The 14,055-nt window shown below is 43.6% G+C and overlaps 1 protein-coding gene across 1 annotated transcript; it reads right to left on the bottom strand.

The window, feature by feature from the left end:
* Window positions 1–1,411: 1,411 nt before the first annotated feature.
* Window positions 1,412–13,697, bottom strand: qtrt2 (queuine tRNA-ribosyltransferase accessory subunit 2). Its single transcript, XM_085362340.1, has 8 exons — window positions 13,250–13,697; window positions 13,101–13,156; window positions 11,048–11,124; window positions 10,734–10,943; window positions 9,678–9,877; window positions 7,576–7,745; window positions 1,842–1,956; window positions 1,412–1,685 (listed from the first exon to the last, which is right to left on the bottom strand). Exons 1-8 carry the CDS (start codon window positions 13,465–13,467, stop codon window positions 1,433–1,435), a joined length of 1,299 nt encoding a protein of 432 aa, XP_085218466.1. The 5' UTR covers window positions 13,468–13,697; the 3' UTR covers window positions 1,412–1,432.
* Between the last annotated feature and the right edge of the window lie 358 nt (window positions 13,698–14,055).

The following is a 14,055-nucleotide window of genomic DNA, read 5'->3' on the forward strand; positions in this document are numbered from 1 at the left end:
AAAGCACATTACATAAGTAAACTGCTGTTTTGTTAGCTTCCTTCTACTTCTACTGTGATTGTTTGAATACAAGATATCAATATCTATACAGCAGTTTTCCAGGGAAATGAGGGCAACAGCCATTTAATTCATTTCCTATTTTTACCAACTAACCAGGGGAATTGACTTTACAACCTTCTCTTCAATAGTTTGTCTGCTGCCATCCCATTAAGCCTCAAAATAAACCTAGGCTGAAGGTCATTGCTTGTTTTGGCCTTCACCCATCTTTTCATCTTTTTTCAGCCCCTTTTATGTCTTTGGGCCTTTAGCATTTATGCCCACCAACTGACGACAGCAAATCCTTCGGCCCACTCGTTCATAACGCTGGATGCAGTTAAGGTAATCCACAATGTAAATAAAATCCTCATTACTGTTACATAAATCTGTCACAGTCTCCTCTCTGCAAGTCTGCCCCCCCCAACAGACGTGTGCATGGTCTGGCAGTCAATTACATCCCTTCACCTTCACAAAAAAAGAAGAAAAAAAAGCCCCCTCCACCATGGCAGGGGAGGCAGCAGAGCCCCGTATCTTTATCTGATCTTTATCCTCTCTCAGCAGCACGAATGGGGGGAGCTGTCAGTCTAAAACTCCAGCTAGCCAGAGCTCGCCAGAGTCCTCTTTAATGCAAAGCATCATCTCAACATAGACGCTGGTTAGGCAGTGAGGTTGAAAACGACAAGAAGTCAATCTCCACACGTTTGAGAGGAGGTATCCAACTGCAACATTATAAATATTCATGATGCACGTAAACAAATGGAAAATGTTTGATTAGGACTGATCAGTAAGGTATGAAATGACAAAAACAAAGCCTTCCTGGAATCATATTTTACACATGACCTGTTCACATATAACAGGAGAAACAGTGGCATTTATTAATGTCTCCCCGCTAACAATTGATCACACTCGTTTGGTTCTCCCTCTGGTCTGTGCTTCTATGTCACTGAGTTCAGAGGACATTAGTCATCTGCCGACCTACAATCAGACCACATTAAGGTTTCAGTCGTCATCAATAGTCCACCACCATCCATCCTCACTATATGTTTTATGCAGGTTCCTTCTGACCTCATATTAAGCGCCTTTTCTTCCCTCAGCCGCTGAACCCTGACACAGTCTCCTCTGCTCAGATCAATAGACTAGGACACAAACCCAAGGCAAAAACATCAAAAAGTTTTCTGTGTGCTCCTTTCTCCTTTCATCTTCTTCTTTAAAGCAAAGAGATGGCAGCATATGGAGTGTGTCATTCTCAAGGACAGTTCAGTTCGTCGTGTGACCGGACTTGGCAGAACAAGATAGTACTTATGATTGCCTCTGGCCATGTCACTCCACTGAAGAAGATCTCTCCCCCTTAGTCCCTCAGCTCATTCCCTCTCGCATCTATTGGCTTCCATCCATCTTACTCTTTTCTCTCTCTCTGCAGGCTTCCATCCCCAAGTACTCGTTTCTTGAGTACATCCAGTTTATCGGTGGCCAACGCTTCTCTTAAGGCCCCGAAGAAGCCGTGATAGTGGGCTGTGTTGTGGATCATGAGTAGAACTCCAGCCAGCAGCTCATTGGTCACCAGCAGGTGGTGCAGGTACGCCCTCTGGTGGTTCTTACAGCAGTAACAGCCACACCCCTCCACCAGCGGCCTAAAGTCGTCCTGATACCTGGGCAAAAGTTCAAACACAGTTTGAGTTTAAGTAGAATTCATGAACAGGCATTATAAATGTAAATTAGGTCTTCAGCAAACACATGAAAGAAAAGAACTTGCAAACACTGCTACTTAGAAAACCCACTGGGGTATTACAATAGCTGCTACGAACCTTTTCTCTTTGAGGTTCATCTCAAAGGGTGTCATCTGTGTTTGATCATGACGATTAAGATCGCCATTCTGCTGGCTCTCCCCTGCTGTCGCCTTCTCTTCGTTCAACTCCAACACTGCCAAAACATGCATGCATCGGTACGGTGTTATCCTAATAACAAACCGTGGGTAACACAGGAAGTCAAAGCTGTCCTCAACATGAAGAAGAAGGCTTTCAGGAGCAAAGTGAAGGAGGAGATGAAAGCAGCACAGCGGGAGGTGAAACGCTGCCTGAGGGAAGCAAAGGACACCTACAGGAGGAAGGTGGAGCAGAAGTTGGAGAGGAACAATATGAGGGAGGTCTGGAATGGTGTGAAAACCATCACAGGCCACAACACCAAGAAAAGCACAGTGGGGGGGACTGTGGAGAAGGCAAACGAACTCAACAACTTCTTCAACAGGTTTGACCAGCCCACAACCCCCCCACCCTCACCCTCACCTTCACTACAGAGTCCTCTCCCCACTCTCCTGCCTCCCTCGCTTCCCCCCCTTCCTGACACCATGACACCCCCCTCCTCCAATCCCTCTCTCAGCAGCAAGACATCTCCCCCCCTCCCCTCCTCCCAAACATCTCCCAGTGTCACAGTGGATCAGGTCAGGAGGCAACTGAGGAAGCTTCGCCCCAGAAAGGCAGCAGGCCCAGACAAGGTGTGTCCTAGGATGCTAAAGGCGTGTGCTGCTGAACTTGGGGAGCCGCTACAACGAGTCTTCAACCTCAGTCTGCGACTGGGGAGAGTGCCCGCCCTATGGAAGACATCCTGCATCGTCCCGGTCCCCAAAAAGAACCGGCCCAATGAGCTGAATGACTTCCGACCGGTGGCACTGACGTCACATCTTATGAAGACTCTAGAGCGGCTCTTCCTCAACTTCCTCCGACCACAGGTACAACATGCCCAGGACCCACTACAGTTTGCATACAAGGCGGGTGTCGGAGTGGAGGATGCCATCCTGTACCTCCTACACAGAGCCCACTCACACCTGGATGGGGGAAAAGGCACGGTCAGGATACTGTTTCTTGACTTTTCCAGTGCCTTTAATACCATCCGGCCCTGTATGCTTCAGGAAAAACTGAACAGGATGGAGGTGGACCCCTGCCTGGTGGCTTGGATCTCCGACTACCTCACCGACAGACCACAGTACGTCAGGCTGAAGGACATCACGTCTGACACTGTGGTCAGCAGCACAGGAGCACCACAGGGAACTGTGCTGTCCCCTCTTCTCTTCACCCTGTACACCTCTGACTTCTGCTACAACTCTGAATTATGCCATATTCAGATGTTTGCAGATGACACGGCCATCATGGGGTGTATCTGGGATGATCAGGAAGAGGAGTACAGAAGTCTGGTGAGGAACTTTGTCGCATGGAGTCACACAAACCACCTGCAACTCAACACCTCAAAGACTAAGGAACTGGTTGTGGACTTCGGGAGGTCCAGAGAAGGTCCACTGCCGGTTCAGATAGAGGGGGAGGAGGTGGAGGTGGTCACAAGTACCTCGGGCTGTGGGTGGACAATAAACTGGACTGGTCATGCAACACAGAGCACCTGTATAAAAAAGCCCAAAGCCGACTGTACTTCCTCAGGAGGCTGAGGTCTTTTAACATCTGCAGGAAGCTCCTGAGGATGTTTTACCAGTCGGTGGTTGCTGGAGTACTTTTCTATGCTGTGGTGTGCTGGGGGAGCAGCACAGCAAAGAGGGACTCATCCAGGCTGGAGAAACTGATCAGGAAGGCTGGCTCTGTGGTCGGCATGAAGCTGGACACTCTGGTGACAGTGGCAGAGAAAAGGACATTAAAGAAACTGATGGACATTATGAACAATGCTGGGCATCCTCTGCACACGGCCATAAACAATCAGAAGAGTCTGTTCAGTGACAGGTTGCTTCTCCCCAAGACAAGAACTAACAGACTTAAAAACTCCTTTGTCCCACACGCCATCAAACTGTTTAACTCCTCTCTGGAGGGGAGAGGGAGGGGAAACAGGAGGACAAAGGAGGGGGGAACAACTAAGCTGTAGTGCCTCTTCACCTCACTGTACAATACCTTGTGCAATACTTTTTGTAAATAGTCAACAGTGCAATAGACTCAATACTTGAAATGTGCAATTCACTTGTATTTTTATTTTTTATTCCTATTTATTCTATTTATCCCCTTTGTATATTTTATTTATATTTGTCTCTGTATTTATATATATGTGTGTGTGTGTGTGTGTGTGTGTGTGTATATGTGTGTATATATATATATATATATAAAACAATTCTGTAACTGTAACTTCGGTCGTTGCTGTGCTTTTTGGAAGTCGAATTTCCCAGAGGAACCCACCCGAGGGATTAATAAAGTTCTATCTTATCTTATCTCTCTTATCGTATAAATCCCAGCACAGATCCCTGGCCAAATGGCATGTCCCATTGCAGTATGACAGCAATAATCAAACACGTATCACCGCAGCTAACACTTATACATCCTTTTTTTTCCCCACTATTTGAATATAACATCCACAGTCACTGTTGAAAATGGCATTGGCTCCAATTGTGGCTGCAGCATGAGTGATTGAAGTCATTAATGCAAAGGGGGGTGGGGGTGTAGGATAAATACACAGCTGACTCAAACATTAAGATGCAATTTTTTTACAATATTGGCCATCCAGATGCATAATATTACCTATACTGATATTATCAACAATAGCAAAGTGAGAAGCAGAACTAACAGACAAACTGAGGCATTTATGTGTGTAGCTGCTAATAAACAACAAACACCCAACATACAGCAGAGTAACAGAGGCAGAGCTAGAGCTAACTGAGACAGCCTTTACCAAATCATAAAACAAAACCTTCATTGGCAACCTGCACAATCTAGAGTACTCAGTCTTCCACGGACCCGGACTTTCTTGTATTTTTTTAAATGGTCTTTAGCAATAGTTCTCGAGGCTTTCTGAGGGTCTTTTAGGGTTTTTCTTTGGGCATTAGTGAAGTGATTCCCAAAGACCTATTAACTCAACCTCAAATCTCAGTATGCTGTGTGGTGTCTCCTTCAAAAATTGCCTCATCAGAAATGTCTCAGTGGCAGAGTGGCTATCAAGAAGCCATCATTAAGGAAGGGAAACATGGAGAAGAGACAGAGGTATGCCAAATTACACAAGAGTTAGACTGAAAATCAGTGAGCACAGGACTTATGGAGTGATGAATCAAAATTTGTCATCCATATGTATGTATGGAGGAGCTCGGCAGACAATATTGAGTGTCTACATTCATCTTTGAAACACGTTTCAGGCTCTGTCAAGGTTTACGGCTCTATTTCAACCATTGCTGTTGGGGCTCTTGTCAAAATTGCTGGAAAAATGAAAGCTGAAAAGTACCATCAGCTTTAAATCTGCCATGGAATACCGTCTGGAAAACGTAGATAGGAGAACTCACAATGCAATACTATCAGTTGTGCTCTTTATACTTTATTTCCACCCGTTCAGTTTATTTCACGTCTCAATAAATATTTCCACCCATTTCACATTTTCCAAACAAAACATAAAAAATGAGGGGCGGCTCATGACTTCCACACAGTACTGTAGTTTCATAGGCTTTGAATGGTAACTCTTGTTGAAGAAGAGCGGTTTTTAATAAGAGGGCTGTTGTTTAAAGGAGGACCAGATCTCTAGCCAGAAACAGACAAAAGATACAAGGAAGACTGGAGGGTTTGCTGGAGAAGAAGAAGAAAAAAAAGTGATCCATAGCAATGTCTGTTATTAAAGATAGAGATTAAACGGTAAGAGAAGAGCATAATGGGTTTAGTGGAACCCAAGAGAGGTGATGCAGAGAGCAACAAAGTGCATAAACAAAGCAGAAAACGGAAATTATCATGGTGTCTGTGTGGAGCTTAAAAGGGGAGGTGATAAGCTTCAGAATAAAACTGGATGGAATGAAGCTTGACCAAAGCTAATAAAACATCAAGAAGCGAGAAGTAACTTTCACTGGAGATTAAATTTTGCACAAAGAAAAAAAGCAGCAACAACACAAACTGGATCTAAGAAGAAAGAGACTGGAGTTCGAAGGCTATCATTGTCACAGGCCCTTCATAAAACCATAAGAGAGGAAACGCAGAACTGCATCTCACACTGCTGCGTGTAAAACACATCTAAAATGTGTACTCTCATCTATTTGAACTAATGAGCCAGGTCAATGAGTTCATCTTTACAAACATTTAAATTTATATGATCTGAAGTTAGTTTAAGCACTATAAGTCAGAGGCAGCAGCGACGTCATTACCGCCAAGCTGATAAGCTGCGCTAGTTAGCTTTTACAAGGAACAGCTTAGAGCCAAACAAATTTAGCTGCAATTAGCAGACACACAAGCTGTGCAAGCTGTTTTTACCTTAAATTACACATTTCTATGGCGTGATCGTTTTCATACGCTAAAATCTCCTTAGCTTTGTCTCAGATAAGCAGTTATCCTGCCTTAAAGTGGCAGAAATAGCAGTGAGGACACATAAAAAGATTGGAGGGGCTTCTAAAAATAGAGAAAGAAACCGTGTGACAGATGAATACTTTAAGTGGGTGACAAGGGGGGAACGGGTGAATTAGCATATGCTCTGACACGTCTAAAAGAACCTTAACTGGGAAGCGAGGGTGTTGACATACCTCCCACGGGGCTGTGTAATTGGCTGAATGGTGAATTAGAATTTCTCTAAGGGTCCGACACCTTCACTGAACTCCATTATGCTCCATGTGCAGAATTGATTAATGCTGTCTGGCACTGCATAGCGCCAGATCCCAAACTCCCCTCTGTCAGATGAGTTTAATACAACTTCTTACTAGGGTACAAGGAGCGCCAAAGCTCCTGTAGATTCTCACTGGGGATAGCGATCAGGATGGCTGTAACTCTGCTATCAGTTTGATACCATTTCACCCACCATGAACTGCATTTCTGCTCGTAAGTGATTTTGTGCTTCTACAATACTCACAAACACAAACAAAAGCATAAGTTACAAGCCATCATGCGCACATCAGATGTCAATGATCACAAGTAACACTTAATTTCTATTCATTACTTGAAAACCGGCCGCAGCAGCCGTCAGCCTCGTTTCTCACCAAATTAAAACTAGATAACGGCATCGCTGTGAGATGAAAGCCCTTCGTCCGTTTGTTTAAGAACCAGGAACATTAACTCCATCCTTTTTTAACTCACCATCAAAGGCTCCTCCTATGGAAATTAACAAATCTGCTAGAGCATATTTAATCATCACTTCTGTTTTATCAGTTAACTCAGACTCGGTGCCATTTAAGACATCAAAGTAGCGTCTGTTCCCCTTTCTAAAGAATTAACACTAATACTTTTTCATACATGAAATCCACTATATTTATATCCTTTTAATCTTTTCACACTGCTCTGGTCATAACTCTTTAATCCACTATTCTGTTTATCACTCATGTGTATTCAGGGTTCATGCTGGAATACAAGTGAAAGGCAAAACTATGGAATTATTAACAATAAAATAAGATGTTTTATTCATGGAGTTCGGTCCTGAGGGGCTGCATGCATGAAACATAAAGAGCTTATAGATTTATATGTGTGCACAAAAACTACCAATGAAGTGAACTTTCTTTTCACTTCAGTTTACTTTTACTGGCTGTAATGACACAACTTCAGCTGATAAATGTGAGGAGGTCTAAAAGTGCTAACTACGTCTCAGCACAGCTCTTCACCACACCTGCAGGGGGCGCTCTACCTGCGCGCTCTGGGTCCGTGGAAATGTCAAAGCTGAAGGAGAGAGCGCAGCCTCGCTCTGTCGCCAGGAAGGGGAAAAAACTCTCAAACAGGTCCACGCCGGCCTCGACGCACGCCAGCACCTCATCAGGTCGTCCCACACCGTGCAGGAGTCTGAGAGTCACACACAAACGCGCACAAAGACACCAAAAATCAATAGCCTGAACACTCAATAAATGAAACGTTGATGCAAAATGTCAACAACATATTACTGGCAGACAAAAGCCTTTCACAAACACCAGCAGCACGCTTCTTCTCTGGAGTGTTGGTTGGCTCGTTGGTGCCTTCCCCATTTCCCGGGCTCCTCCTGACTCTCTGCCTCCAGGCATCAAGGTCAAGGCGAATTTAGCATTCGATAATGACTCATCTCCACTTTCTGGTAGGAAGCTGCTTCTCTAACAGCCAGAAAAACCAGCGGGGATGCTGCCCTATGGTGTTCCAGATGAGCCTGTTAACAAGCCAACTTAGGGAAGCTCCTGATCACAGACCTCTCATTTCTGATTACAGTAGCTCTGTGTAGCTCCACTCTTTAAGCCACGAGCAGAGCTCCTCCATCCCCTCCCAGAGAGGTGGGCTCATGTGACATGATCTCCAGAGAGTAAACTCCTAAAGGATGATTCAGTGTGGAGGAACACCCCCCCAAAGTCTCTAAAGGGACTGTAGTCTGCCATGTTTTAAGCTGCATAGAAAGATGTGTCTGAGACAAATGATTATCTGTCCAAACTGATCTAAATTAATTATCCAACAGGACAAAACGTACATTGTATTTAGGAGCAAATCTTCAACCGAGGTCACAATAAACTCCTTATCAAAATAGCTGCTGATGAGTTTTTAACCTTTTCCCCTTTAATTAAATTAATGATGTATCTAATAAAGTGGCAGTGACTGTGTATCATGCTCTTAGAATTGTAAAAGGAAATGCGGACGTGGATTTTCCAACCTAAAAAATACTTTTCTACTTTTTCCTTTTTGAATGTGCACATTTTGTCTTATAAAGGTGACCCAAAAAAACTGTCCCAGCAAAGAAGAAATGTAATAAAGAGCAACGCAATGGATGAAAATTAAATGACACCAGCACTTTAAGGTCGAGCTGAGATAATGAGCGCTTGAAGATTGCGGAGGGGGTGGGGGCGAGGCATAGCTGCTGGGTTTTCACTTATAATTAATCAAGCAGGACAATTAATTGATTTTGCAGAATACATCAAATGCGGCTTCTCAGCCTCTGAATTATAACGTCTTTACACATTAATTGCTACATTTATCAGAAATGAATGAGCAGCTAATCGATCTGTCAGTTAAATAAGACTTAATGTGTTCCACTGTGACAAAAACGTGGATTGCCTCTTCAATACGTTCACAAATAAAATCAGTACAGTCGGTTGTTGTTGTCCATTTCCACTCTTCTATTTAGTTTTATCATGGCTGAACAAACAGGTAAATTAATAGATGAAAGAAATGAGGGGAAAAATTCATGAGAACAATTTTTTTTCGAAAAAATGAACAGAAAGTTCAAAATATCTGTTGCCATGACGTCTATATCCTCCTGAACTGGAACAGCTGGAAACGGACATTTTAACATTTTTATTTTCTGATGTTTTAACCAAATAATTAATTGAGTAATCTGCACATTAAACCGTTGCCAGTGGAAATCCTAAATTAAATATTTGACCGAGTAAACATGACTATTCCGTGGTAATGGGCATTTTTAAGCCTTTAGCAGAGTGCATTTTTCAGTAGTAATGAAAACAATTATTGATGCTGAAAATAATGACTAGTTGTTGCCCTGCAGTGAGATTCTGTGTAGACACAAAGCTTCAAAAGTCAGATCTCCAACTGCTAGATAAATGCACAGCGTGGAAGAAATTGTCCTGGTGGCACAAAATGAAAAACAGCAGCAGAGAGGGCTCGTTTGTTTAGCCCCACTATTGCTCTTTCTGTTTGGTCCTGCCTGACTGTGTTCGGTGAATGCTTTCCAATTCAATGATGGGAAAAACTGTTTGAGCTGTAATCAATTCACAAAGGTCACGTAGCCACGAGAAGGCAAACCTGGGTTTGTCCTCAGGCAGCTCCTTGATCATAGCAGTGATGAGCTGGGTCCTCAGAGTTTGGTCCATGGAGCCCGTCTGGAGGCCGTCCAGACAGAATCCTGCCACGGGCCTCTTGGCGGTCTCTCTGGCAGAGCGTACTCTCTCTTCCAGGATGTCGCCTCCTTCCACCACACCAAACACCTCAACTCCCTCCAATTCCTAGAAATGACAGACAGCGAGGGGACTAGAAACTGCCAAAACACTCCAAAATGACAAAAGAAAGAAGGAGCCAAGAGATCAAAATCTAGATTTTCATGGGCACGCACGGTCCTTGACAAGATTTGCAGCTGCAAAAATAAATAAATTAAAGGCTTTAATCTTGCCAGAGCCCATCTGCAAGTTTGTACATTCAAGGCACAAATTTGACTGCAAGTCACGAGGAGCTAAGACAGTCCCCGTAGCACCCATGTCATGAATTACCTGCAGAATGCTGTCAGTCCTCTCTGCTTAATGTGACTCCAAACTCTCAGTTTATTGTCTCAAGGAACATTTGGTTTGCGTTCAGGTGAGGAAACAGCTTATAAATTTACAAGCAATTAGCAAAGACTTAGAGAACATATATAAGCATAGAAAAAAAAAACACTAATATGTCCTAAGGCTAGAGGAGAACATTGCTTTTTTTTAATCTATTATCCACTGAGGCGTAAAAGAGCAAAGATGTCATATGCACGAGTCACGACAGTTCCCCCGCACCTCTTCATATTAATCCTTTTTACTCAGTCCACCCTCTCATGGAATGAGCCACTCTTTGACTGCAATCAAAAGAAAGCAAAGCAGACTATTCTATTAGTCATGCTTAATGCTGCACCATCACACACCTGCTGATAGTGTAGATACCCACTGATAATGAATTCATCCTAATCTCACTGAGCTTCCAGCTGTAGTACAGATGCACAGCAGCCCCTGTCACAACTGCACTAACGTCAATCTTTGTCTTGTGTGTCTGTGCGATGCATGACTCACTCGCAGATGCAAGCGTGCTCAGCGGCTGATAAAGTGTGTGTTCACTGTGTACCTTTGATTTTTGGTGCACCAGCAAACACTCGTCCAAATGAGCGAGAGTCCGATCCACCGACTTTCTGACCCGTTTGCGAGAAGCGCTGTTCTGCCAGGTCTCTCCGTCGCACATGCTCTGGTACCAGTCTGGCTGTACGGTCTTCTGAAGAGCCATGAACTTGGCCACCGTTAGTTCTATCCGCCCACCGCTGCCCCACACTGACACCGTCTAATAACAAAGCAAAAATATGTGAGAAACCCATTTCACCTGTGATCGCACCCAGCGGTAAAGTCACCAGGGCCTTTAGTTTACCACAGCGTGAGCAATGTCACCTTGTTGGTGGTGTAACCCGTCGGGCTGTGCGTGGCAGGGTCGTGAAGGGAGCAGTAGAGCACAGTATCATGAAGACCTGAAACCAGACGTAACTGCATCACTCACAGAGAACACAGCAGCAAAGGAGTTAAGAGGGTCGAGCGTGAAGCCAGGTGACAGAGCGAGGCGCTTCGACTCTGCATGTTAATGTGACGACTGAGAGAAGAACGAGCTGTGTCCTTATCAGCAAACCCAGCCGCTGCAGAGGATCAGAAGGTGAGAAAACAAAACTGTCTAATAGCAGCAAAGGCTATTCAATCACTGCTTGTCCCTTCAGGGGCTTCAGAGGCAGAGGCAGTAGTAATCAATGATAGTTTATTCCAAGTGATGATATCGTGGTAACATGTCTAATTTTCTTAAAGTGGCTGCCTGAGGCTGGGTGAAGCCCAGGCCACGTCCACAGCAACACATTTTTGCTTTCAAATCTACAGCTTCTTTATTTACACCTACCCATCACACCACTCTGGCATTTTAGCTTCCCTAAACGGGAGACTAAATAATTTTCAGTGTATTAAAATAAAAATGCAGTTGCCATTTTTTAAAGGTTTATATGGTTGGTAAGCATGGCACACTCACCAAAATGCTGCACATTTGCTTTCATTACTGTACTTCTAGAGGAGCTCAGACTGAATTTATCCACACATGTCTAAATGAATGTGTTTATTATGAAGGAGGAAGCGTTATCCCCTCCCCCCAATTTCTCTAGCCACACCCATACTCAATCGAGAAATCACTTAAATAGGACCTGTATGAGAAAGTGGAGTGGAACAAAAAAATCCTCAAAATCATCCCACGATCCAAGAAAACAAATAAAAAACTAATTTTAACTGCAATCTATCAGCCTGCAAAAGGTTATCAAGTCATTTCTAAAGCTGTTGGACTCCAGCAAACCACAGTGCGACGACATTATCCACAAATGCTGAAATCATGGAACAGTGGTGAACCTTCCCAGAAGTGGCCGGCTGACCAAAATTAACTCAAGAGTGCAGCGACGACCCATCCAATACGTCACAAGTATCCCTGAACAACTTGCAAAGAACTGAAGGCCTCACTTGTCTCAGTTAGCGTCAGTGTTCATCACTCCACCATAAGAAAGAAACTGGGCAAAAATGGCCTTCATGGCAGAGTTCCAAGACAAAAACCACTGCTGAGCAGGAGAAGGAACATAAAAGCTCATCTCAGTGTTGACGAAAAACAACTTGATGATAAACAAGACTTTTTGTAAAACACTCTGTGGGGTGATGAGACAAAAGTTGAACTTTTTGGAAAATTGTGTGTCCCATTAAATCTGAGGTAAAAGTAAGACAGCATTTCAGAAAAGAAAGATCATACCAACAGTAAAATATGGTGGTGGTAATGTGATGGTCTGGGGCTGCTTTGCTGCTTCAGGACCTGGAAGACTTGCTGTGGTAAATAGAAAGAGGAATTCTGCTGCCTACCAAAACATCCTGAAGGAGAATATCTGGATATCTGTTCAAGCTAACCATGACCTCTCTTCTCTATATGGATTTATTTTTCTTTTGTTAACGTGTAATATGCCACTCTGGAGCTGCTCCAATCACAAATCCACTACTCTACACCCACCTGTGGATCAGTAGTCTCCTGTATGGTTAAATGTGTGACTCGTCAGATGTGCTAAATTAATTTATTGTGCCATAAATCTAATAACAAACAACAATAATAATAGTGATAAATGGAAAAAGTCTGAATATCAGCTCCAATAATCAGAACGGCAGATAATCAGTCAACCCCTCTGCAACACTTCATATTCTCCATTTAGGTAAAAAAAAGAAAAAAGAAAAAGAAATGATGATAGATTACCTATTAATCAATACTCAATACATATGAATACATTGGATAAGCTCTGGTGTCATCATAATTTAAGCGTAATTAATGGTGTCTTGTTTGAACACCTGTCGTCCTCTTCTTCTTCTGCTCTCATTACTCTCTGTAAGATAAACATGCTGAAAGGAAAGAGAGAAAGAGGAAATTATGAAAAATGTAAATTTTTACCTGCGAATTTTCTGAATCCATCCTTAAACTCCTCCAGCACCTCCTGGTGCTCAGCTCTAGAAGGAGAATGGTTGAGATGTGGTTTAGATTTGAAAAATAAAAGGAGATCACTGTGCGTGCTTTGGCGTTTCCATAATGGGACAGCTTACATGTGGGACAAAGTGATCTGAGTGACAGAGGGGAGACTGATCAGCGTGTGCAGTGTGTCCTGAGTGAGGTGGGGAACGGTGCCAAAGTGTGTGTACAGCAGACACCCCGGGATCTCCAGTGAATGCTGCCCCGTCCTGTCCAGTCCCTTCAGGACACCCAGCCGACTTCTTCCCTGAACCACGCGAGACAGCTCCAGTTGCATCCTGCTCCCAGCCATAGCAAAAACTCCAGTCGAAGCGCTAAAAGGACTCCCTCCAACAGCTGAAATAGTACGAGTGTTACTGGTTTTGACTTAGCCACGTAGCTAGCTAGCCTTCCCACTCACGTGTATTTGGAATATTTACCGCTCTAAGTCCGACACTTGGATGAAACCTACACACTCACAGGGATGCTTGTTTACGTGAGAAACGCTGAAAATCAAACAGCTCACCAACAAAACCTCATGGGCTGACAGGAACTACAAGTCGCAGGAATATGTCGTCATCAACGGCGAAGGCACCGCTTAAAAAAAAAGTTCGGGTTATCTCAAGAATTTGTTGAAAGACTTTAATTAGAAGCAAAGTATTTAACTACTTTATTAATACATGTTCGTTATCATTATTCTTTTAATGAATTTCAGTTCTCACTGAAGGACCTATCAAAGTTGCTATGGTGACCCAAGACGCTGAACCCCCAGCTACAGTCTTGTGGGAAACGTAGTCCTGAAAATCTTAATTTGTGGAACAGTCATCCAAAAAAGAAAGCCAATTTACTCCATTACCCAGAATCCACCATAACAGTAACTCGACGAGAGTTATGCTTACCA

This window comes from Diplotaxodon limnothrissa, linkage group LG9 (genome assembly GCF_057381915.1).
Source record: "Diplotaxodon limnothrissa isolate DT_005_m linkage group LG9, D_limnothrissa_male_GT1.1, whole genome shotgun sequence".
Lineage (NCBI taxonomy): Eukaryota > Metazoa > Chordata > Actinopteri > Cichliformes > Cichlidae > Diplotaxodon > Diplotaxodon limnothrissa.